We start from the raw sequence: 25,663 nt of genomic DNA, 5'->3' as shown, positions 1-25,663 counted from the left end.
CAGCCCTTCAGGTCTTCCAAACTGTTCTTTCAAACCTTAAAAAATGAGTATGCAATAAAGAAAAATAACATAAATAGGTCTCAGTGATAGTGCTAGTTATCTGTGACAGTTCTCTGAACAATAGAGAAGCACACAGAGACTTTGCCTGGGAGGGAGAGGGAGGGCCATAACTGGTATATGAAGAAGCAAGGCGTTCTGCCCTTTCTATAATTTCCTAGGCTTCCTTTGTTCTCCTGCTCTCTTCCTCTTATCTCTCTCCTTCCTGCATAGGTGACTAGGCCCAGGAATTCTTGTGGGAGGGCCAAAAGGTGGGAAACAGGTGGGTGAAGGGGGAAGGGCGGGATGGAGCAGCCCAGAACACATTAATTAACAACCTTATAGCTCCCTGTAGGGAGGGGAAATTTCTGGGACAGGGAGGTTGGAGCAGGGGCAGGTTCTTGATGAGAGTGGAGGAAGGGCTCTGAAGGAATTGACATTTCAATCCCTCAGGAGACAGTCTCCAACTTCTCAGACTCACTCAAAATTGACCTCCTTGATCTGACCTGACTCGATTTACCTCTCTATACTGACTGCCTGTATAATTCTGGCTTCATCAGCAACAACCTTTTAAAAAATTTAGTTGGACATAACCTTGAGGAAGAAACAGGTTGCCCTTTTAGTTCTCCCTGTGGGGCTGTGACTCCAACCCAACCTCAGACCTCACTCCCAGTGCCTCCTTGCCCCCTGGCCAGGCCACCTGGATGCAAAAATTCCTGATAAGATCCCTTATATAAAGCCAGAGCCTCTCTCACATGACAGCACATCACATCACACTAGATATCTCCATTCAGAGGCCCCTCCGGCATCTAAACATGTCCAGAACTAATTTCACCATCTTCTTCCTAGAGTCTACCTCTTTCCCCATGTCACTTAAGCCACCAGCTATGCAAGCCAAGTGGGAATTGTGATGCTTCTTCCTTTTTCCCCATCCCTCACAATCATGATTAATAAGGTTAATCATCTCCTGAATGTTTGATGTCTAACAAAATCACTTTCTACATCAACCTTACTTTTCCTTGGCTTTAAACCCAAACAAAATTCTTTGACCCAGAAACTCCTGCTTTTCACAATGGCCTGAAAGACATTCCATAGAGCTTTAAACCCAAACAAAACTCTAATAGGGCCCAGACTGACTTTCAAGCCACAGATTTATAGAAATATTCTACATTGAATTTTTAATCAGTGGCAGAGAGCTCTATATTGTACCTCCTAATCACTTCAACCTGGATCGGTCTTCTTTTCTGCACCTCCTGCTCCTGACTCCTACCCGGCCCTCCTCACTCTTCTCCAGACCCTGCTCCAGGCCACTAATTTTCTTTCACCTTCTCGGCTGCTCCTTAAAGGGCCTCCAAGCCTCCAGGCATATTCCCTCTCCCTCCCTTAGAGCAGTACCCGGAACACCCTTGTTAAACCACCCTAGGAGTTTGTCCAGACTTGGCCATCATCGACCTCTTCTGGTGCGGGTGCTACTGGGCGCAACACAGCGCCCCAACCGCACCAAGGCTCTGGGCGGGTCTGCAAAACTGCGGAACCAGCCCGGGAGTGGTGAGCCCACCCAGGCGGTGGTGCGACCTGCGGCGCCTGGCCGTCAGTCTCCCGACCTGCCAATCTCGGTGTGGGGCGTGATCTTCTGTGGGTCCGGACCAATCCTGGAGCAGGAGGCCGGAGGCGGGGCTCCAAGCTCCGCCTAGGGCTTGGCTTCCGGCCTCCCAATCAGGGCACCACCCTTCTCGCTTCACGTCTCTGGTGGTGATGGACCCGGCCGAAGCTGCTCACGTGAGCGAGACCGTGGCAGAGAAGGTGCTCCAGTACCGGCGAGACGCCTCGGGCTGGAAGATTTGCCGGGAGAGCGTGAGTGAAAAGCTGGGCGGCAAGGGGTCGCGGAGACTGCTCCCTGGGGCCTGGACCCCAGAGTCCCCAGACTCCTCTCCCGGTTGCTTATCGCACTCCAAGCCCCCGTGGCAGGATTGAGGGGGATCCCTTAGGGGGTTGTTTCCTTAATAAATAGTGGACTTGTGCTCACAATGACTCTAGAAAGCAAGAATCTGCCCCTTTTTCTGAGTGACTTACCCAAGGTCACCCTAAATGGTGGTTAGATTTGGAACCCGAAACTCCAAGCTCTAAGCCTTTATTCCGTTTTTTAGCATGAGCATCTTTGTCCCAGAGGTGGTATGGGAATCGTTTTTCTTACTTAACACTTGTGAATTTTAACAAACACCCCCAAATTACTTACTTAAAAGCATTTAAGATGATTTGAAAACCACCCTCAGCATTTAAGACTTCCCTCCCCATCCCCTGCGGTGGGGACAGCTTTACTAGTCTCAACTCTGCCTGAATGGGTTGGGTCACCTTGGAGAGTACATCCCCTCTTCTAAAGAACATGGGACCGAGCCAGGTGTTCTTCCAGAGCCCTTCTAGCTCTAAAATTCTATGATTCTGTGCCTTTTCACAGAATGGAGTGTCAGTTTCCTGGAGGCCATCTGTGGAGTTTCCAGGGAACCTGTAAGTGCACACTTGCTCAAAGCTTGTCAGAGAGTTTGCTTCTCAAAAGATTCCAATCGACCCTAACACACTGTGATCAACTAACCAATTATCTTCCCCAAAAGCACTAGCTTCTGTTTATATCTAAATAATTTCCAGCAAGCCACATTCCTGTACAACAAAATAAAAACAAAAACACAGCACCTGTTTCTGCAGGCCAAAGGGGGGGTGGGCTAACATATTTCAGCCCCTTCTCTGCCAGCCTGTCCTAAGGAAATATGATGGCTTTGGCATGGTCCACCTTCCATTCCTTAAATATAATCCCAAGATAAACAAGTTTGATTGATGCTTTGGGATCAAATTCCTTTTTGTGCTTCAGGTATCGAGGAGAAGGGATTCTGTGTGCGACACCAGAGGAAGTATGGGACTGTGTAAAGCCAGCTGCTGGGGGCCTTCGAGAGAAGTGGGATGAGAATGTGACCAGTTTTGAAATAATCCAAAGCATCACGGATGTAAGTTTTTCCAAACATGTTATCCATTGACATTGTCTGGGCCCTGCTGCAGTAACCTGGCCCCATCTCCTCTGGAGGGTGTCTGTGACACTTTTTGGTAAAGAGCATGTTCTGTACATACTGGCTGCCCACTGCTTGAAACACTCTAAGCCAGCCTTGGCCCAGATATAGGGAGGAAACCATGACTTTGAGAGGCAGAGAAGACCTTAACAGAACCAAGAAAATATAGATGGCAGTAGTTGATGAAGTACCAAATGAGTCTAGGCTCCAAGGACACCAAGGCAGTGCCTGGATTTGTTAGTTTGCAATAGTGCCCCTTGATGGGGCCAAGAGAATGAGTGGAGAGACCTTTGGCATGGAGTCAGAATTCTCTGCCAGCTGTGGAGCTGTGCCAAGTGGCAGTTTCTGGATTACAGTCTTTCCTTTAGGAATATGTATACCATTCAGATTAGCCCTGCCTAGTAGAACTTTCTACAACGATAGAAATATTCTGTAATCCACTTTGCCCAATAAGTTATTCACAAGTCCCCTGTGGCCACAGAGAATTAGAAGGTGGCTAGTTTGAGAAAATGAATTAAGTTTATTTAATTAATCTTAATGTAAGCTTAAATAGCCACATGGAGCTGGTGGCTATCAGAGTAGAATTCAGATGTTGATAAGTCTGCCCTGTGTTGTGTTAATTCTGCCTTGTGTTAATTCTTCTTTAATTTTAATCTCTTTGATGATTTAAAGGGGACTGTCTCTGGTGCTGATGTGCCCTTGAAACCTGTGTCACATTTGTTGATCTCCTTTATAACAATATAGATAGCTGGTCCCAGGGTCAGAATTACCAACTTTGCATTGCTTTTCATTTATAGCAAGTGTTTTTTTTTTTTTTTTTCATTTCTGATAACTTCCTTTTAAAATCAAGTGATCTAAGTTTTTAAAAGGCAGCACATTTAGACAGCAATATTAAGTGAATTAACATGATGGGTGATACCAGAAATAGCAAAAAAATTAAGAGAGTATTCAAATAATCATGCAAATGATTGAAGCTGAGGAAACTTGTGTTAATGTCCTTTAAAGAATAATACAACTGGGCATGATGGTGCATGCCTGTAATCCCAGCAACTCAAGAGGCTGAGGCAGGAGGCTAGCAAGTTTGAATCCAGCCTGGGCAACTTAATGAGACTCTGTTTCAAAATTTTTAAAAAATGGTAATTATTTTAAGAAGGGCTGAGGATGTAGCTCAGTGGTAAAATGGGACAGGGTTCAGTCCCCAGTAAAAAAAAAAAAAAAAAAAAGTAATATATGGAATTTTTTTAAAAAATAGTTTTTATATTATATATTTTATATATTTTTAAATATTTTTTATATTTTTAGCATGTTTGCAGTTCTTTGGCTTCACACAGTGACTGGTGGGAGTGAGAATAAAAGGCTTCAAAAGTTAGAGGATAATACTAAAATGCCATAACAATGATTAAAGGCTAAGCTGTCATTTACAAACTCAGAGTGCTTTAACTGAAACCTTGAAGAAGGGAAATAGTTTGACAGAGGTAAAGAGAAGCACCCAAGTTCACACAGATAAGAAGCTGACCTGGGACCTGAGAGCCACCTGATAGCTCCAGCTTTCCTGCCTCTCAGCCACCACAGGTGCCAACTATCTTCCAGAGGAGCCCAAGAACCTCTTTCTACCCCACTGCCTTTTCCCCAGCTCCAGTTCTGGGTTCTGGTGACCTCATCCCTCAGAGGCCCACAGAGTTCTGTTTTCCTCATTGTTATTACACTGTAAGCTCCTTACTTTTCCCATCTTGCCAGAACCATACAAGATAGCCAGCTGTTCACCTATGCTGAATTCTACATTGGTGCAAGTTGCTATTGCCTTCTTGATCATCTTGCTAATGGGTCATGCTGGCAGGTCTTCCTGCTCCTCTTGTACCCTGGTTTGTGCCTGTGATGCCTGCTTCCCGATATGGGGCTGCTGCTCCAGGCAACACAGGGCACTTCATCCCTGGCTGGGCCACAATTTGCCCATGTATCCTGCCTGATCCCAGTTAGTCTCTGATGCAAGGGTCTTCAACTTTTTTGCTTACATACCTCTGACAAATTTTTGAGAAATTTTTCATGACCCCACAAATCTAGTTGACAGCTAAATTTTTGTAAGTTGCAAAGCCTGGCATTTCTGACATATTAATAAGTTTGTCAATTTTGAACAAAGTATTGGTATCATTCTTTTAGTTGTATCTAAATAGCATATGAATTTGTATTTACTGTCACCCATTTTAAAAATATGAGTAAGTTTTTCTTTAAATAGTCAGAAATCGTATATAATTGTTTTCCTTGAACTCAAATTTCCATTTCATGCAACTCAATGAATTTTATCTTAATATACTGCATGTTATTCTTGGAAGTCATCATCTTACATCATAGATACGCATATAAGTTGAAATTATTTTTTAATTGTATCTTTCCTTTGACTATAAGACTAATTGTATTTTTTTAATCTGGATTGAGGTATGAGTATAATTTATTAAAATGACAAGATTACATTACAACTTTTGATGGGGAATTATTAAACACACACAAAAAAATATTGTGCATCTCTGGATGAGATAAATGGAATTCTTTGTTTTAATTAATTCATGTGTCCATGAAAAGATATAATTTCTTGCCAGAGAGATACAGTCTTCAGTAGACATTAACTGAAAATAGCAGAGGCTACTACATGCTACTGGTTTACAAATAAGCAGAGAAGAGCTGACAATTGGTAGCTCTTAACAATTTAGTGAAAATAACAAAATATGGAGAAAAGGCCCTTTCTTATAGATTGGCATTTCTTGGCATCATTTTGACAAATTTTAAATGTTCTAATTCTGAAATAGACATCAGATCAATGGATGGGTTGAAGAAACATACCATGAATATGTTGACATCTGTGACTTGCTATGGACCTCGTCTTGGTCTCCAGACACTTTCTCTCAGAAATGATATATTTGAGACTAATAATCAGAAGTATATAATTATTTTCCTTGAACTCAAATTTCCATTTCATGCAACTCAATGAATTGCATGGAAGCAGTGAGGCTATTTTTTAAAAAAGTATTGAATTATATTGTTATATTGTGTGTATGTACAAGTATGTAACAACCAATCCTACTATTATGTATAATTATAATGCACCAATTTAAAAAAAAAAAAAAAAACTCTTTTGCTATTCTTTTCTTCTATGAAATACCAGAATTCAGAAATATCGAAATCGCCTTGTTTCTGACCCCACACTTTCAACTATGTTTAAGAAAGGGAAAAACATGAAATTCTAACCCCAGTGTATATGACACCTTGATTAAATATTTAAATCAGTGTTCCTGATTGTCTTTGGTACCCTAGGGATACACCCAGAGAGAATTCATGATAGGGTGATTCTACGTGAGGGAAGATGGGAGAATGCTCTTTTTGTGTGTGGGGGGGTGGGTTTTTTGTTTGTTTGTTTGTTTGTTTGTTTTTAAGCAGGAAAAGAGACCCTATCTGCAGATGCAGCCAATTTAGGAAGTGAAGTCATCTGGAAGTTCATCCCCAGTATACCTAGTGGAAAGTTCTTTAGCATCACCAGGGCCTCCCTCTGGGCCCTCATGTGCACAGTGCCATGCTTTCCTTTTCCCCAGACCCTGGTAGACAGGGGAGAGCTAGGAGAAGATCTCTGACCTTCAGACACAGCTAGGCTCCCTTTTTCTTTGGCAGACACTTTGCATAAGCAGAACCTCCACCCCCTCAGCTGCCATGAAGCTCATTTCTCCCAGGGACTTTGTGGACTTGGTGCTAGTCAAGAGATATGAGGATGGGACCATCAGTTCCAATGGTGAGTGACAACCAGGTGCTGTCAGGCCTGCCCAGGAGGCTGGGCTCTCTCCTCCACTCCTCAGATTCTTAAGGAAAGCCAAGCAGCTGGAAACCAAGCAGTAGCGGGGTATGACCATCCCTACTGCACATTCTAAACAATGATCATCTCAATAACAGTATGTGCCTTGCCTTCACAGTTTGGGGGGATTCCATGCCATGAGGGTCTGAGGTGGGATAATCCTTGTGCCAGTAATTTTATTTATATAGATATATTTATTTAGTCCCAGATCTTGTCAGCACCCCTTCTTGTTCCTGCTGAGACTCGTAGTTTGAGCTGTGGACATGCAGGTTACAGTTGGGTATCACAAAACCTTGATATGCAGTGACTCACTGAGTTCATGGATGTGTCCTCCTGAGAGGGTTGGGCACAGTCCACTCCCTTCCTGCTCAACAAAGAGCAGAGCTGCTACCACACAGCCCATACTGTTCCTCTGAATCTGCCTCATGGAGGAGATTATAGATACATCCCCGCTTCTGTCAGCTGAGATTTAAGAAAGGCACCTTCCTCCTTCCACCCCCAAACCTTGTATTATAGAATATTCTTTGTTCCAATATTCTTATCGGCTTGGGGAAGCTGCATGTGGGAGTGTAATATTTGTGTGTGTGGATTTGCGTGTGTGCGCATGTACGGGAATGTAAGTGGGTGTACAGGGTGGGGAAGAAATTTGAGGCCATGTAGCAAGAGTCTCTTGCCCTCTCGCCAGCTCTCAGTAACTGGTTCTGCTCACATTGTAGCACTTAAGTGGCTAGGTCTGACTGAAGCTGTAGATCACTGTTTGTCTGAACTGTCTTCCAGCTACCCATGTGGAACATCCACTATGCCCCCCGAAGCCAGGTTTTGTGAGAGGATTCAACCATCCTTGTGGTTGCTTCTGTGAACCTCTGCCAGGGTAAGAATAATGAAGAGGGAGGCCATGTTTCAGACCTGACTGACTTCACTCTGGACACTCTAAGAATAGGTACTTTGACTAGGATTCATAAGAACAAAATGTCTTAGGCTCTTTAGGCTTTGATGTTACAAAGCACTATTACACACAAACACATGAGTGACATAATATGCTAAAGCATCTCATACATGGGGGATGCTGTTATAATTTAAATTTTTGATATGTAAAATCCTTACTCCCACCCATAAGTCAGGTTGAATAAATGCCATGGTCCCATTTAGAAGATGAAACAGTTTTGGGTGGTTAAGTATGTATCTATGATCAGTCTAGGAGGTTGGCAGAGTCTGAGCTCTGGCAAATTTCTCCTGCACTCCCTGGGAACCATCCACCAGCCTGGAGCAGCTGGGAGTATGACCATCCCTACTGCACATTCTAAACAATGATCATCTCAACAAGGATTGGGGTGGTCTTGGGAGCTGAAGGGCAATCAGAGACCACACTGTGAGTCAATCACGGAACTGAGCCCGGGATCCCTTCCTGTTTACCCACAGCTCACAAGGCCAGATTTTTACAAGGAACTTTATATGTAATGAATAACCTGAAGGTCACTAGTGTATTCTGGGTGCCACCCAAATTGACAATAAAAGAGATTACACCTGCCAGTGTGTTCTTGTGTTCCTGTAGACTCCAAGAGGGGAGGGGCTTGAGCTTTCTCAGCCCCAGGAGGCAGGCCTGATGCCATAGGACCTTACTAGAAACCAGACCTGGACCTCCACCTAACACTGTTTGCTAAGCTGGCTTTTCAAACATCTTTCAAAGGACTTTTCTTAAATGTAACAACATTTTAAGTCTGAAAATAGCATAGCCATGCTTTAACACACACTAGGATTTTTAGTCCCCTCAGTACAGAGGTGCCCTAGATCCAGGGCTCTAACCTCTGCTTCATTTCCTTATTGTCCCCACTTGGCTGTCAGTGCTGAGAACTACCTTTCCATGGTGCCGTGTCTGCTGGAAAGGAATTTTTCAGAGTAAGAGTCCTCATATAAGATAGCAAAGGTTATTGCACAAATTTTGCAGATGGCCTGGTTGGGACCAGAAAGTCCCCACAAAACCCAGCTAGTATGCAGGTTTTAAACCAAGCATTGACTTGCCCAGCTCTTGTCCACTCAACAAAGTTCTGAGTTTTCAATTCTGCTATTATTTCAATGAAACTGACAAAGGTACATTGAGGTGGGTTGGAAGTCATAATATAGAGCTTGTTATATAATTTATCATTTATTTAATAATTGAGTGATTAATAAGTTATTTGATCAATTATTATGAAACTTACTGTATTAATGAAAATCATCACTAATCATTCACCTATTATTTTTTCAAAAGAATAGAACTCTAAAAACAAATTATTTCATTTACTGCAAGTGTTTTGTTGCTCAATTGTTTCATCAATGGGATGATGGGACATAATGTGTTAAAGATGCAAGTGTGAAAAGGGCAAATCATATATTTGTATTGTTATGAAAACAGTTTTGACCTTGTAAACCCCTGGAAAGGGTGCCATGGTCCCCCAGGAGCTCCTGACGTTTTGAGAATTGCCGCCTGAGCAGAGAGACAAAACCAGCTTCTGTGTTCACTCCTCCCAGGGCCTCAAACAGAGAAGGTTCTTGAAAGCATCTACAAACAAATCTGTCAGAGGGAATCTCTCTTCTTAGAAAGGAGGGACCCCCCCCACACCCATCAACCCCCGAGGGCCTGATGGGACTATAGGATATGTTCACTAGAGGCCATGTTCCCATCTTAAACAAGAAAGTACAAAGTGGCCCCCTGGGCAGTGAATCCTGCAAGGGATTGAATGTGGTCGCTGTGTAACAGCCGTTTCTGCTGGGCCAGGCTCTCTTTGCCTGATCTGGTACTGTGCCAGCCCCTCTGTGACAGATGCCTAACACAGCTCTGCTGTTGCTTTCACAGAGAGCCCAATAAGACCAACCTGGTCACATTCTTCCAGACTGACCTCAGCGGTTACCTCCCACAGAGTGTAGTGGACTCCTTCTTCCCTCGGAGCATGACCAGTTTTTATGCCAACCTTCAGAAAGCAGTGAAGAAATTCCATGACTGATGCCCTCAGTTGTTGGCAAAGAACATCTGTGACTCATTGAGGAGCTCCACTTGCTGGAATACCTCAGATCTAGGAGAACCCAAGCCTGCTTTTACTCTTGGGCAGTGAGTCTCTAAGAATGCCAGCCAAGGGCGATAGCCCTCCCACTCCTACTTCCTCTGCCCTCTCAGGATTGGCAGGAGAGGAACCATTCACATACTTGTAATTCTACCTGTGATCCAAACTCACTTGAGGCAGGGTGGACCCAAACTTCTGGCTACCTGACAAGAACTCAGCTCAGCACTGTGTGATGCACTGTGGTTCCAATCCTGTATGTACCTCACTGTCAGAGGCCATGTCTCCATGTTTGTCCTAGAGAATCATGATGAACACTGAAACCAAGTCCTGAGTGCATTTTTTGGAAACCCTCATACATGTTTTGACACCATGTAAGATTTTCCCCTTAAAAACATGTCAACTTGGAAAAATAATTGTTTTGAACAATTGAATAAGCCTTAAGAAAAAATTCTTTCCATTTGGATCAATACTTTCCGTGGTTCTTCTGTTGGAATTCGTCTTCTGCCTTCTTTCCTTTGAGTGAGTTATATCACCAGTAACACCAGGGAGTTTGAATCTGCCCCAAACCAAATCTGCAGTCTTTGAGATTAGTTTTCTTTGAGAGTGACTCTAAATGAAGTAAACTTCTCCTGTCTGTGAGTAGAACTCTGGGGATAAGCGTCTCCTTCCCTAGGGTATCTACCTCTTCTTGCCCTCTATTAAGAAGGTCATAGCTGGAGTGCTCTGGCCTCCAGGGCCCCATCAGGTCACACTGCTACCGAGAAGGAGGGCAGAGCAGGCCTCCCTCTAGCATCCCTGGCTGGAATCTTTCCTCTAAGAGTCTGCTACTGGACTGTACAACCCTGCAGTGTCCATACCCACCTGTACATCTTCAGAGCCAGGGAGCACAGCTTTATCACCCAGAGAGACTCAGCAGGAAGTCAACGCACAACTTCTTTTACCTGTGTCCAGTCAAGGCTTCACAGCCAGAGTGATCCTCTAGCATTCCTTTGAAACCATGTCTGGCTTCCACCTTTGTAAGGAAGACCCCTCCTTTGTCTGATCAGAGGCCCTTCATGTGGCAGCTTCTGTTACTATTGCCCATGCAGGAAATTTCCATGGCATTCCACCTTTGCTACTCCAAACATAAGTCACTAAGTCTTGGATGACCAGTCACTTAAGGACTTGTCTCTGGCCCATATGATATTCTGTGCTGACCTTACATGATTCATTTGGCATCAGGTTAAACTGGTTTGAGCCCAGAAGACTCAGAACAACTGTTACAGAAAACATCACCATGCCACATGATGAGATTGTGCAGGCACAGGGAGTGTGCGCAGGCCCACAGGAAGACCCGGGGGAGAAAGTAGGTCTGCTTTGACTTTCTAATGTATGGAGGCATACTGCTTCTTGAATTTTGACACAGTGAGATAATGTATTAACCAGTAAAATGCCATACAAAGCAAAGAACTAGGACTGCCAGGGAGGGGCCCTTGAGAGGATTCCTTCTCATGGAGAGTACTAGGTCCAGGATTATTAACTGTAATGTCTGCAGTGTTGGAGAGTAACTGGAAATATTGTTTCTAAGCCACTGTTTTCCAAGCCTCTGTCAGCTGGCCAAGGACAGTGAAACCTCATAATGAAATCCTCACACGATGGAACTCAGATGGATGAGCTTTAGTTTCAGGGCCCTCTTGCCCATAACTGCCCTGAATTCTCTTGACTTGGAGACCAGGAACCTGAGCAAGAGAAGGGGACCTTCTAAAAGAGGGCAGAGACAGAAGGAGTACTGGGAGAGCCATGAACTCACCATATTCATGCCCTTGTCCTCAGACAACCTCTTCCTACCCACCTGCTTGCTTTGCCCCATTTCCAAGGAGTCTCAGGATCACAGGCCCATAATAGCTCCATGCTCCTACCTTTCCCCACCTTCCTTTCTCTTTCCCTGGGCTGGTCCCACTATCACTTGGCTGCTTGAGAAGACTCAGAACAATTCCCGGTCACATGGGTGCCCAGATGATGAGATTGTGCAGGCAGGGAGTGTGGCCTCATTGCCCGGTCCTGGGCAGGCACACAGTAAGACCCTGGGGAGTGGGCATTGTATTGAGATACACTTTCATCAAGTTTACCTCCAGTGTTCCTATTAAATCTAAAACCTGATAACATGATATTTCAAATTTCTTATCTACTTGCTTGAAGAAATTTAGGATGGGGTGAGCAAGACAACGTGCAAGAAACAAACTAAGCCCATTATTTCTCTGAATAATAAAACACAATCAGCTGATGCCAACTGTGACAAGAACACTAAAGGGGTTTACATGAAGAGTAGGAACCCAGCTGGGTTTTCTGAGTCCAGTCTTCTGAAAGATTCTTGGCTTCCTGTGGACCCTGGAGAAGCCATCAATTACATTAGCATGGTCCCATGGATTATGGCCTGGGAATAAACTACTTTGTGTTTTATCTGTGATCCTTGTCAGGCCTTCCCCCACACATTCAGTGTGTAGGAGCAGAAGCTCAGGAGGAGCTGGTATTCTGGACTAGACCTGGTCAAAGTATGCTGGGTGATGCTAATTCAAAGTTTCATTGACTTGTCCTGAATTTGGCAATCAGGTGCTCAGCGATGACCAAAGGTAATACCCATTGGTCGGGTATTCAGAGGTATTTTCCCAAACTTACAGAAATTTTGGCCTCAAAAATCTAAGAGCCTATTATTTATCTCTCCCAAACCACCGGAGGACTCAAATCTCTCTCTGATCACTTCACAGCTGGGCAAGTTACTTACTATCCCTGAGTCTCAGTGCCCTCATCAATAGAGTGGCACAGAACCACATGCTATACAAGGTGCTGTGATTACTAAACACCATTTCATATCAAACACAGTGCTTGGCATATGATAGGAAGGTGGTAGCCATTTTTATCTTATGCTTACATACATGGTGGTACATCCTGTTGATGCACCTCTCCACACCATGAGTTTCACCTTTGCTCTGCTCACTGGCTCTATCACCTGACACCTTCCTTGCCTAGGATCACTTATTCAAAAACAAATGTTTTGTGTGAAAGACTTTATTTTCCAAATGTGGCCTTGGCCATATTTTCATATCCTATAAATCTGAGTGGATTTGTGCTAGTTCTGACAGATTACAAAGAAAGCAATGCTACGGGACTCCTGAAATGAGGGCATAAAAAAGATGCTGCTTCTACCTGGCTCTTGCACTCCCGGGATGCTCACCCAAAGAGTTCAGAAGCTGTGTTATAAGGAAGCCCAAGCCACAGGCGTTGGCCACCTGTAGATGTTCAGGCCAAAGCCCATCTGCATCCCCAGGCAGACAACTCCGAGATGTATTATGAAATGATCCTTCACACGGTCAAAGACTTCCAGCCTTTGAGTTGCTGCAGTTGATGCCAAGTGGGAGTAGGGAGAGGTGAGCTCTCTGGCCAAGGCCTGCCCACACTTCAGAATCATGATAAAAACAAATGTTGCTATTATGGGGCAGGTTGTCACAGTTATAATACTCATATAAGATTTTGCATAGCAGGACATGGGTTTCAGATCAAACTGTAATATATCCATTTTATTATGGCACCACAACATTATCATTAAACTTCATATATATACAGTATACAGTTTGTATTAGCCACCCCAGCGTGACTCTGCCTTATTTTGATGACAGTCCTCTTGCTGGATTGTTTTCCAGAAGGTCTGGACCTGAGCAGCAATCCCCAGGAAGCACACCTGTGCTTTCCCTGATCTGGGTGGGGTGGGCAGCAGAGACCCTGAGAATCAGCAGTTATGGGAGCTGTGTGCTCATGGCTTTGGCTTCAGAGTTGGTGCCCTGTCTAGGGGTCTCCAGTGGCTGTGGTCCCCTTGGACTGCAGGCTTTTCCGTTTGATAACAATAGTGACAGGTCCATCAGGCAGTGCCTTGATGACATTCCAGGCTTCAAACCGTGTGAGACCCTGCATAGCAGTGCCAGCCAGATGCAAGATTTCATCTCCTGGCTGGACCATCTCACTTTGTTCTGCAGCTGCCCCTGAAACAAGGGAGAAGAACATTATAATGGGCTCGACTGGTGATAGGACAAAACGAGAAGTTACTTCTACCCGTGATCTCCAAGGAGCCGGGACAGCTGAGAAGAGAATGACACACCCATTTCTTGGAAGTTTGGTGGTGGTTCCAAAATGAGGAATATTATAAAATGGTGGCTCAGCACTTAGACACCAGGCTCCAGCTCTCTGTGACCTTTGGAAAACTGCAGCCCTTGCTATTCCCAGAGGAAGGAGATTCTAGGCAGCGCCAAGCCAGAGCCCGGTTAGTGAGACTTCTACAGTTCACAGAAGACTCTAGGGTGCTAAGTCCTCCTCAATGCCTCCCTTGAACACTGAGCCAATATCCCACCCCCTTGCTTTTGGTCTCCCTTTCTTAGGAGAACAGTACTGGGCGGTACAGGAACAGAGCTGGTGAGATTTTCATGAGGTAGTCTTCATAGGCTTTTGGCTCTGAGCAGCATGGAGAAGGCCTCTGTGCCCATGTAAGAAAGACATAATTCTGTATGGTACCCACTTTTCAAAAGCTGCATGTGGAAACATGACTTTTTATACAGTTTATAAATTTCCCAGTTGACACCATGACCTTCACAAATAATGAAAAATAATACAAAATAATAAAATAGCTAAATTATTTTGGTTAATTGTTATGATGGGCATTGTGCTAATGGTTTGCATTGGTGACAGTAATCCTATGAGGTATATGCCTTTAGTATTCCCTTTTTATAGGTGAAGAAATCAAAGACTAAAGTGCTTCTTTCAGAGCTTCAAAACTGCTAAAGTGGTTGAACCTGCATTGAAGCCCAGAACTTCTGGCTCCAGCATCCACATCCCTTAGTACCTTGCAGCTGGTTAGTTATCCCCATAGGAGCAAATGGGGCCAGGATGGTGAATTGACTTGCTCAAGCTCATCCTACTCTAAGGAGGAGAATTAGCATTGGAACCAAGTTCATGGGTCCAAGTCTTTTGACTCTGTTGACTTTGGACCCCATGATAATTCCAAATTGACCTTTGAAAAAGTTCAAATTATCTTTCTCAAAATTGGAATTAACATGGATTCTGGGGGAATCATCATATACACCTCAGCCTACTCTCTGGGTTTTCATAGCTGCCACAGAGATTCCTCTAACAAAACCAGTTGGCCACAGGGATCCAAGTAGGACAGAGAGCAGAGTTGGATGCCTTAGGGTGCCAGTTCTAAGAGCTCTCAGACACATACCTCTACCTGTACCTCTTTGCCTCTTTTATTTTTTTTTTTCCTTTGGATGAGAAGAAGTGGTCACCCAGCAACTCAGAGGCAGAGCTGGAACTAGCTCCCAGACATCTTAGCATCCTTTCCTGTGGTCAGGTCTCACAACATCTTGCCCTGTGGTGCATAGGCTTCCAGTTGAAGAGTAGCAAAGAATTCAGGGAAGATTTATATGGCAGCTTTAGGTCATTCATGATTTTCACAGGAAAACCCAAACCCAGTGACCCCCACGTCAAATACTCTTTCACCCCCTCCCCTTGGCTTCCCCACCCTGACTTTAAGCCATCAGAGAGCACCGTCCCTGCAAGGGCATCCCTTTGTGGAAAGCCAATGCTGGGGCTGGAGACAGAGGCCGAGGCTACAGGAATGTATGGGATATTTAGTCCTCCCCAATCTATGGTGAAGAAAATATCAAAATTGTAAGTAAAAGTGGGAGCTGATGAGTTAGGACTAGGGTAAGGCCAGTAAGGTCAAGTGGAGCAGGTTCAAAGCCAGACTTTGATTGTATTTTGTTCAACATGAATTTTTTTAAATTATTTTGATTTTAAAAATATTTATATATTGCACTGAAGGCTGGGGATATAGCTCAATGACAGAGCACTTGTCTAGCATGCTCAGGGCCCTAGGTTTAATTCCCAAAGATTGCAAAATTAATTAATTAATTGAAATTTTGCATTGAGCTGGGTTTGGTGATATAGAAGGCCGAGGCACAAAGGATCATAACTTTAAGGCCGACCTCAGCAACTTAGGGAGACCCTGTCTCAAAAAGGGCCAAGAGTATAGCTCAGTGACAGAGGGTGTTTGGGTTCAATCCCCAGTACCCCAGGAAGGAAGAAAGGAAAGAAGGGAGGGAGGGAGGGAGGGAGGAAGGAAGAAAGGAAGGACTGAAATTGTATTGATCTTGATTACTGTGTATTTTGGTGCCCCATTAAATTTTGAACCTCAGGCCAGGGTTTTACCTGCCTCAGTCTAGTCTTGGCTCTGCTAAGCTGAACCAAGCCCAGGGCTCAGTTGCAAGAGGACTTTTATGGTTTAGATTTGGTATCCCCAAAAAACTCACAGGTAAGACAATGCAAAAAGATTTGGAGAAGAAGTTATTGAGTTATAACCTTAACCTAATCAGTGATCAATCTGCGATGGGATTACTGAGTGGCAACTTAAGGCAGATGTGGTGTGGCTGGAGGAAGTGGTTCATTAATGATGTGATTATGGGGTATATATTTTGTATCTGGAGAGTGGAGTCTCTTTCTTCCTCTGTTTCCTGATCATCATGTGAGCCACTTCCCTTCCGTCATACTCTTCTGCCATGTTGTTCTGTCTCACCTTGAGCCCTGAGGAATGGAGTCAGCTGTCTATGGACTGAGACATCTAAAATGGTGAGCCCTCAAATAAACTTTTCCTCCTTTAAAATCGTTCTGGTCTGATCTTTTAGTCACAGCTGTGAGAAAGTTGACTAAAACAAGGACCTAGTAAAACAGAGGGGTTAAGGGGCTATCTGAGCAAAGGGGTAAAGGTTGAAAAGCAGAACTGAGCCCTAAATGGACCTGCATGCCTCTCAAGAGGACATGGGGTTATGGGAAACCAATGTCACCAGAAAGTGCCCATGAAACTGGAGAGCATTCAAAAAGCCCATACCACACCTTTGAAAATCCTGTTGATGGTGAGAGGTTTGTCTCCATGCAGGGAGCCCTTCCCTCCTTCCAGGCTGAAGCCCAACCCTGCAGAGGTCTTCTCCAGTGTCACCGTGCAGACTGTTGCCTCTGCTGCTGAGGAAGATGCAGGGACTTGTTAGAGGCTGCTCTACTCCCAAGCTGAGGATGACCCAGCTGGTGCTGTGTTCACACACTCGTGAACACAAGACACACATCTCCACAAGATACTAGGCAGGTCACATGTGGTTGGGGCCACAAATTGCTAAGCATCCCCACCTAGACTGGCCCCAAGTGGCCAGAGGCAATATGGTCCATAAAGCTTCCACTGAGTGGGGAGAACTTACTGGATTCTACAGAAACGTCACTGGCTGCAGAAGCTGAGGCTGCAGAGTCAGTGGAGGAGTTCAAATCCAGGGTGGCCTCCAGAGTTGACCTCCTTGTGACAATCACAGCTTGCCTTGGGTCCCGAGCTTGGCGGAGGATGGCCAGAGCATCATTGTGGGTGGCCCCTTTGAGGGACTTTCCATTGATGGAAAGAACCTCATTGCCCTTCTGAATGGTCCCTTCCTGGGAGGCCAACCCGTTTGGAAACACTCTGTGAACCTGAGTAAATGAAAGGAAATCAGGAAGTCAGATCCATATTGATAGAGGATCTGAACTTGTCAGGCAGTCAACTCTATAGGGATTTTTGACGCCAAAGAAAACTAAGATAATTGTGTCCTAGATCAGAGCTACTGGCACAGGGGCTAGCTTCCCTTTGTCCTCTACCCATAGCAGAGATCACCTGCAATAACGTCCAGGTGAGCCTTCAGAATTCTTCTCAGAACCATGCCATGGACCACATCACTACAATCTTCATGGACATTCCCGGGGAAATCTTCTGCCTTACCTGTCCTAGATCAGCATTTCCCAAACTACTTCCCTTGAATTCTGATTCTATGGCATGTTAATAGGTGATGAGTAAGAAAGGGTCTCTAAGATCAAAGAAACTTGAAAAATACTGAATTAAGCAAAAAATTAAAAAAAACAACTCTGAAAACGTCTATTTCTCTAAAGGCATTAGAAATACTACAATGCAAATTTGCATAGATCTCTAAGAACAGGCAATATGATATGGTGATTGCCCAAAGTGTTCCAACAAAGAACCCTTTCTCCATAGAGAAATGCTCTCTCTGGTCCCATCTTCTGCAGGATATATTTGATATACACCATCGTAGGCAGTCTAGACATTAGTCACTTCTTGATCACTTTCAGCAAAAATATGCAGGATTAAAACAAAATGTCTTTGCCTTGCCCTCTTTAATGATGTAAATTATAATTAAAAGGACTTATGGGCACTCACTTAAAGGAGCTTCAGATTGTTTTACTTTTTATGATGTGAACAAGCACTTTAGTCTCTGAAGTGGTTTTGGTGTTAGAAAATTCTATTATGTGGTCAGATAATGCCAGAATTCGTAGGCTGTGAGCCCCCAGCATGAAGCAGAACTTCTGCTGTGAGGTTCCTCCTCTATAAAACAACTATTCAACCCAAGATGTGGGAAGATTAATTTAGACAAGAGGTCACTGAGGTGGTGAGCACACTGAGGTCACTGGGCATGCTGCTTGGTCACGCATGGTCTCATACTTGGTTCTCTTTTTACAAATCTATAAATGAAGAGAACTGTTAAACGCAGAAGGAGAAAGAGGAAATTTTGCTCACATGCTCACTCAGCGTGCTGAATTTGAGTGCTCAGGGGTGGCTAGCCAAATGGAGTGAAAAGAAATTGCTACTCAAGGACAGAGAAAAAGATCCAAAGTGCTATTTCCACAGGCAGGCTCTATTCAAACACAAGAGAGCCTTCTCTATAAATTGAAAGGGAACTAACTACAGAATCAGGAACCTGTTTATAGTGTTCAGCCAAGTGCTTAATAACAGAAATAGGTACTTTTTAGTTTTATGTGCTTTTTTGTGGTAAAGAACTTATAAATAAATCAAGGAAGTCATTGCTCACTCAGGACCAACTGAAGTAACAAATAAATGTACTACATCACCATTGCAAGGGGATATGGTGTGTTTAAAGGTGGCCGGTGCTATGGACTGGAAGATTTATTGCAGCTGGGCAAAGACATTCAAATGAGCCCACCACCATCCACATACCCTGAGACAACACAGCTGTGAGATGACAACTATATGTGCTCAGCTTTAGAGAGACACAGCAGCTATGTCATTGCCTGGTCCATGAAGATAGGAGGATCAGAAATCATCTGGGTCAAGCACACTTGGTCTGGAGCAGTGGGCTGATCAGATTGCCCAGGCCAGAATCATGGGGTCCACTGATGTGTTGCTCTCTCAGCACCATCCAGGCTTTAGCAGTTCCTCTGTGAACAGGGGCTGGACCATGGGATCTGAAGTCCTGGGATGTGCACTGCCATTTACATGCATGCACAGTAACTGTTCTTTCCTCCAGCTGTGGCCCGTTGTGCTCAACTAACCATCAGATTGGCTTCTCAGCTGCCTAAGTGAACAGTCTCACCCTCTGAGTGGGCAAAAGCAGGAAAGCCACTGTTTTTACAGGGCTCTGCCTTTTGTTCCTTCCTATGAGGTGATCTGTGTTGTACCTCAGGCCAGGTCTTCAATCCTGACTGTACAGCCTTCTAAAAAGGTGCCTGTGCTCATAAACTGAGAAACTGATGTGACTCCATTTTTGAAAAAGTAGATAACAGCAGCTTCTACCTCAAAGCCTGTCCAAGGAAGGGGGCGTGACCCTTGTCCTTGGAAAAAACCACAGAGCACTCTTAGGCACATATCCACCCTGCTGAATTGTTTGTCTGCAAACAGGAGAGATCTGCAGGGGCCAGGTGTCCCTGACTCAGTTAGGCTAGGTGAGGACCCATAGCAACCCCCTAGCAACCACCAATCAGCATGGGACAGGGAGAATACCTGGGATGCCAGATGACCCCCCCCCAATATCTGGGTGGTTGATAACATGTTAGGAAACCATGTAGTTCAACACATACACCCCTTGTGGATTAAACCAATCAGTTCAAAAGAATCCCCCTCTTACACTAACCAATCACTCCTACCCAACTTGTTCCTGCCAGTGAATGTGCTAATCAATGTTAAGAATTGTTGTTGACTTTCCCATGGTGTGAAATGATTTGCTGTGTGATGTTGTGATGCATAGAATATCCCCCAAAAAACTATAAGTCCTCACTGAACTAAGGGCCCGGCTCCCTCCTCGGGACTTCTGCGTCGAAAACGGTTGTGAGTCCAGGCTCAAGCTTGCAATAAAGACTCTTGTATGATTGCATCGGATTCGGCTCCTGGTGGTCTATTGGGGTTCCACGAATCTGGCATTACAAAACGACTCTTATCTAAATCTTAGTGATTACTAGGACTATATTTCCAAAGGAAGAGACATGACATTGAATAAAATGTAGTTTCAGTTTTTAAAGTGTCCTCTGGAACCTTAAAAAATGTAGGCAATAGAGCTTCAATCCTGCAAAATTCTGATTCAGATGTTCTGGTGTGAAAATCATAAACACACACACATACACACACACGTTTTTGAAGCTCCACAAGTGATTCAGTTTCATTTGGGTACATTGAAGTTGTTTTGGGTACCCAGAGACCTTCTTTATTAAAGTGAGGATTAGGATGAGGGTTAAATATGAAGTCCCACACAAGTAATCCGTCTGTGGTTCTTGAAAAGGAGGGTCCTGTTGGCTCTCCTTTAAGATCCTGTCCTAACTGCCTGCCCAGTGACCTGGTGTCATGCATTCCTCTGTTCCCCAGCACAGGGTCCCAACCTGGCAAGTTTGCTTCTCCCCCCAGAGACATCCCCTCAGGCTCTGAAACGCCCCCCATCTTTGGCCCACTTACCGTAATCACCTTGTTTTCTAGATCTGCTCCTCCTGCCAAGCTGAAGCCAAGGCCAACGCCTTCCTCCTTGTGTAAGATGGTGACGTGGATGCTGTCTAATTGCTGCAAATGAAAACACATCAACGCCTCAGGGCAGCAGCATGAACAATTCAATAAATGCTTTAACATCAGACTGATTTATTTTATCAAGCTCAGCTGGGCCAGGCTCCAAGTTCTGTCACTTCCTCAAACCTCACTTTCAGTTTCATCATCTATAGAGAAGACTGTATTTTCAGAGGAAGTTTAGAAGTAGAAAAAGATGTATGTAAAGCAGCAAGCACAATTCTTTTCCTCCTTTCCTTACCCCATCTGTACCCGCACTAATACATGCTGGGCTAGCTGCTGTGGAGTTAGCTAAAATCCCAGCATGATAGATAATGAAGCTCTACCATGTCTCATAGGACAAGGACTTTGGGTCAGAAAGCCCAAGATTCAGTACTGTTTTACAGAAGCTGGTTGCTCCCTCTTTCTCCCTTCTCCTCTGTGGGACACAGTAGCAGCAGTCTGGGGGCCCAGGTGACCTCTCTCTCTAGAATACATGCATAACCAGACATGTACACAAATGCAGGTACACACACAGCATTTCCCAGACTGGAAATGGGCTCCCACAGAGCCAGGACAACCTCCCTGTATAGACCAAAGCCAGCAACCCCTATTCTGGTCTAGAATTGCAGTCTTAAGCTCCGGCTCCTACAGAGGCCAGCAGGTCACTTAAATGAGCAAAATGGGTAGATGAAGGAATCACAGCCAACAAATATTTATTTCCTGCTCTAAAGGGTTGGCTACTACGTAGGAAGACAGACCCAATGCTACTAGATCATTCCCTTTAAAGAATAGAGTTAGAAATCCAGATATTGATTTAGGTTTTGTAATATCTAGAATTCAATAACAAAAAAATCATCATACAGACGAAATAAAATACACCTTCAGGTCCCAGAGCTCGGCAGTCACTGTTTTGCAACCTGTGCTAGGGAGTGAATTTATATCAACGAATTCACTTGCTCCAAGCACCATCAGAGTCCCTGACTTGCAGCTGGCTCTGTGATCCTTTGATTTGGAATCTCCAAGACCAGACATGATGAAAGGATAGTGTCCCTTACTGCTCCAGTGCCAGCCCAAATCTCTCCCCCTGGGATGCCCTATAGGTTCTTGCCAGGTTAGAATACAAATACCCTCCCAATAGCACCCTAGGTGGGACTGCTCTTTGTATTTTATGCACTTTTGCAACTACGAGCTGACTTCTCTAGCCTCAAGACCCATGGAACTTCATGAGCTGCTTCCCCTTTGTCCAAACTGTGGTAACCAAACAACCCACAATAACCTCTTGCCACTGTAAATACTTACAAAAGAAACCTACCTTTAATGTTGCTTCATCCAGAACTCTCACTTCCTCAATGAGTTTTTTTAATTCTTCTGAACTGAGCAGGGAGATGACTGACTGACCAGACTGAGAGGAACAATGGTCCCTGTCATCAGCTTCCTTGGGCTCAGTGAGACCTTCTGTATATTCTCTCAGCTCTGAAAGGCTTTCATAAGAAGAAAGAGCACAGTGCATGAATAGCAATATTATGAAGAGCTAATATTTATTGCATAATTACTCTATTTCAGGCATGATGCTAAATACTTTGGGGCATTTTAAAATTTGATGTAGCATAAGAACAATAAATAACACAAACAAATGCAGAACTGCACTGATTAAAGAGGGAGGACCAAGCTCCAGCTCTGAAGAAGCCCCCAAAATACTTCTGCCCAATTCACATTTCTGTGAAGCAGGTCTTCTCCTTCGCCTCTCAATTTCAGCTGAAGTAGAAACTAAGGATAAGCGTTGAAGGAACCTGCTCATGGTCAGGGGGTCTGTACCTGAACTGGGGCCAGAACCCAGGTGTCCTAACTTCCTGTCCAAGGGTCTGAGCCCAGGAGTAGAGTACAAGTGAATTCCTTTTGGGGAGCAGCAGGAACTCCCAAGGGATAATCTCTTAGCTTCATCTGAGTTAAGAATGGGACCTTTCAGATGTGTGCCTACCTTCCAGAATCATGGATAATCTGCCAGGGAGCCATTCTTGTGCTCCACTTTCTGAGGCTAGGTGTTGTGAAACCTTCTCCTTAATATGGAAGGGAGAGGTGTGGCACGCACATGTGCACATGTGAGCACATGCACACAAAGAGGTACTGGAGAATGAAAAAGGCTGAATTATATTATATTCATGTACAAATATGTAACAAGGAATCCCACTATTATATTTAATTATAATGTACCAACTTAAATTTTCAAAGAAGGAGGAGGAAGAGGCAGAGGCAGAGGAGGAACAGCAGCAGAAGAGGAGGAACAATTTTAAACTAATACATCTGATAGTAAATCTGAGTAATTTTTTGAAGTGGTATAGGCCAGGAGGCTAGCACATGCATGTAATACCAGCGACTCAGGAGGTTGAGGCAGTAGGCCTGCAAGTTCAAGACCAGCCTCAACAATTGAGACCTTGTCTCAAAATAAAAAAATAAAAGGACTAGGGATAATGCTTAGTGAGACAGCATCCCTGGGCTCAATCTTTGGTACCATAAAAATAAAACTAAGTAGTAAATAGAACTTTAAAAGAAAGAAAAATGAGAAAGGAAAGAAAGGTGAGGACAGTGAGAAAAACCCTGGTGTAGACACTCACTTGAGAGAAAACCCCAGGTCTGAGGAGGCTGGCTCGGAACTATTTGTAGCTGCATCTTCATTGGAGGATGACTTTGAAGATGCCCCTTCCTTGGGGATGCAGGTGGTCTGGCCACAGGAGATTGAAGATGGAAGGCACAGCAAGGACTTCATGACAGCCGAGGACACCTGGCTGCTGATGGAGTAGAGCTTACTGGTCCTTTCATCAAATGGCTTAGTCTCACAAGATTGGGTCCTGGTCAGGGGGAAGCTGCGTGCCCGCTGGCTTGGCATCTTGAGGACTGGGCCTTGAGAGTCCTTAATTTGTGTGGACAGCAGCCTTGAGAGCGGGTCAGGGTCAGGGGAGAAGGTTTTCTGATGGGGCCACTGCCCTGGGGGAGGAGACTCCGACACACCTGCATCACTGACCTTGGAGGCGGCAGGGACACCTGAGGGCAGCTGCTCCTGCTCTGGATACCTGTGCTCCACAGAGAATGGAGCCCCTCGCCCTGAGAGGCCAGGAAGCCGTCCTCCCTCTTGCTTTGCAGGAGGTTTGGAGGCTTCCCCAGAGGAGGGCTGAAGGCCTAGTCTCTGGGCTCCTCTGTCAGGCAGTTGAGAGGAGCCAAAGGTTTCAAAGGAGCTGATTCTCTGCTTAATGGAGGAGGAGGTGGCCCTTGGGTGTGGCCCCAGGGGCTCCCTGGAAGCAGGTGTTGGCTGCAGGGATGAGGCCGGATCAGGCAGCCTTCTTGGGTCTGGAGCTTGATTCCTTAGACCTTTTAAACTCTGACGAAACCAGGCTGGCTTAGGGGCCACAGGGGGCCCTTTCTTCACAGTGCTGCTGTCCACTGACTTGTAAACTTTGTGAGCACCATTGGCAGTGTCCAGCTTTGGTGAGGCCCCATCTGGGTGTCCCTGTGCCCCGTCTTCTTCACCCAGACTGACATTGTGTTGCAGTGGTACATGGCCATGGTTTTCACTCATAATGGGGCTAAATAAGTTTTTGATGCAGTCAGAAATTCTGACCCAAGGGTCTTCAGCTGTGATATCAAAGCTATAGTCCATCCGAGCCTGCCTCTTAAGCAGCGGGTGTTTAATTGGGGATGCTCGGGTCACTAGGGAGGAGAAACAAAGCCAGAGCTGGGCATTAATCTTATTATGACTTTTCTTCCTAAATTCTAGTTTCAAAGCTGAGCAGCAAAAGAGCTCTGGAGAAGATGAGCGGAAGTGGTGGACACCGAGATGGGCCAGCTCCAGTTGCTGTCACTTGACTGAGGTGCAGGACAGGAGAACCAGAAAGGGGAGTTAACTTCCTGGCATCCTAATGTTCCAGCATTGAAGATGTTCTCAAGAAATATCTGGTCTAATCTCTGGCATTTTGCACTTGAGGACTGCAGCGTTCAAGAAGAGCAAGGGGCCATCCAGTGGCAGAGCAAGGACAAGACCCCTCCCCTCCTATCTCCTCACTCACATGCCCTTTCCACTGCCCAAAGTAACCCATTTCCCAGATAACCCATTAAAGTAAAGGCCAAACTAATTTTCTTCCCTTTTGAACTTTTAGGCCAAATTGGCTCCCACATTTGGTTTGGACTGCTTATGTCCAGTGTGAATGTGCACACCTTTAAGAGCTGATCACAATGTTCCAGGTAGACAAAAACTCAGTGACACTGATTCTCAACCTTGGCTACATGTTCAGATCTAAGGGTCCACCCCTAAGTTCTGAGTTAATACAGCTGGGATGCACCCTGGGTGTTGGGGACGCAATAAACCCTACTGGGGATTTCAAAGTAACACCTGCCCTGTGCCAGCAGGGACCTGGGGCATGCCCTGACATGGTCAGCCCTTTGATCTAGGAGGCAGTGAGCATGGCACTGGCATCCCATCTACATGGGCACAGAAGACTTTGCCCCTGGCTGTCTTTCCCAGGGATAGGAGAAAGTTGGCCCCTGAGTTCTGATGGCAGGAAGTAAGTCGACATGTGGCCCTGCCATGTCTCCCACACATGCTAGATTTCTGTGGTTAAGCACATGATGCTTTGGCTGTGTGCTTCCAAGGGAGATATTTGATGCCAGAATGCAAACCAGCTTAAGAAACACTGTCCCACCCTATCCCTTGTCTTAATGCCAGATCACAAGAGCAATAATCTATGTAGAGGGCAGAACTTTGATGATATCAAGGAGAAGCTCTGCTCAATTCGGACAATCTGGGTGGGAATGAATGACCCCAGGACTTGGGCAA

The 25,663-nt window shown here is 44.9% G+C and overlaps 2 protein-coding genes across 5 annotated transcripts in view; one reads left to right on the top strand and one right to left on the bottom strand.

Moving 5' to 3' along the window:
• The first annotated feature begins 1,756 nt into the window (after nt 1–1,756).
• Stard5 (StAR related lipid transfer domain containing 5) lies at nt 1,757–10,350 on the top strand. Its single transcript, XM_026388177.1, has 6 exons — nt 1,757–1,890; nt 2,492–2,541; nt 2,900–3,032; nt 6,750–6,867; nt 7,705–7,798; nt 9,761–10,350. The coding sequence occupies exons 1-6, from the start codon at nt 1,792–1,794 to the stop codon at nt 9,906–9,908; spliced, it is 642 nt and encodes a 213-aa protein (XP_026243962.1). The 5' UTR covers nt 1,757–1,791; the 3' UTR covers nt 9,909–10,350.
• A 3,141-nt stretch (nt 10,351–13,491) lies between these two features.
• The window catches only part of Il16 (interleukin 16), a 92,695-nt gene continuing 80,523 nt past the window's right edge, over nt 13,492–25,663 (bottom strand). For 2 of the 4 annotated variants that reach the window (XM_026388175.2, XM_077799850.1), the window contains 6 exons: nt 23,451–24,540; nt 22,151–22,319; nt 20,755–20,856; nt 17,237–17,495; nt 16,881–17,003; nt 13,492–13,978 (listed from right to left, as the gene is read on the bottom strand). In XM_026388175.2, the coding sequence (XP_026243960.2) occupies nt 13,785–13,978; nt 16,881–17,003; nt 17,237–17,495; nt 20,755–20,856; nt 22,151–22,319; nt 23,451–24,540 (1,937 nt within the window). In that variant the 3' untranslated portion in view covers nt 13,492–13,784. Of the gene's footprint in view, nt 13,979–16,880; nt 17,007–17,236; nt 17,496–20,754; nt 20,857–22,150; nt 22,320–23,450; nt 24,541–25,663 lie in introns of all 4 variants that reach the window. The other 2 variants (XM_026388174.2, XM_026388176.2) reach the window with 2 other exon arrangements.

The sequence above is a fragment of the Urocitellus parryii genome, chromosome 6 (genome assembly GCF_045843805.1).
Source record: "Urocitellus parryii isolate mUroPar1 chromosome 6, mUroPar1.hap1, whole genome shotgun sequence".
Taxonomy (NCBI): Eukaryota; Metazoa; Chordata; class Mammalia; order Rodentia; family Sciuridae; genus Urocitellus; species Urocitellus parryii.
Note: the sequence above shows the minus strand (reverse complement) of the source record. Positions and strands in the feature narration are given on the sequence as shown.

Coding starts and splice junctions, on each gene's coding strand:
- Stard5 (XM_026388177.1), top strand. CDS start 1,792: ATGGACCCGGCCGAAGCTGCTCACGTGAGCGAGACCGTGGCAGAGAAG. Junction 1,891..2,491: donor GGAAGATTTGCCGGGAGAGC/GTGAGTGAAAAG, acceptor GCCTTTTCACAG/AATGGAGTGTCAGTTTCCTG. Junction 6,868..7,704: donor TGGGACCATCAGTTCCAATG/GTGAGTGACAAC, acceptor ACTGTCTTCCAG/CTACCCATGTGGAACATCCA.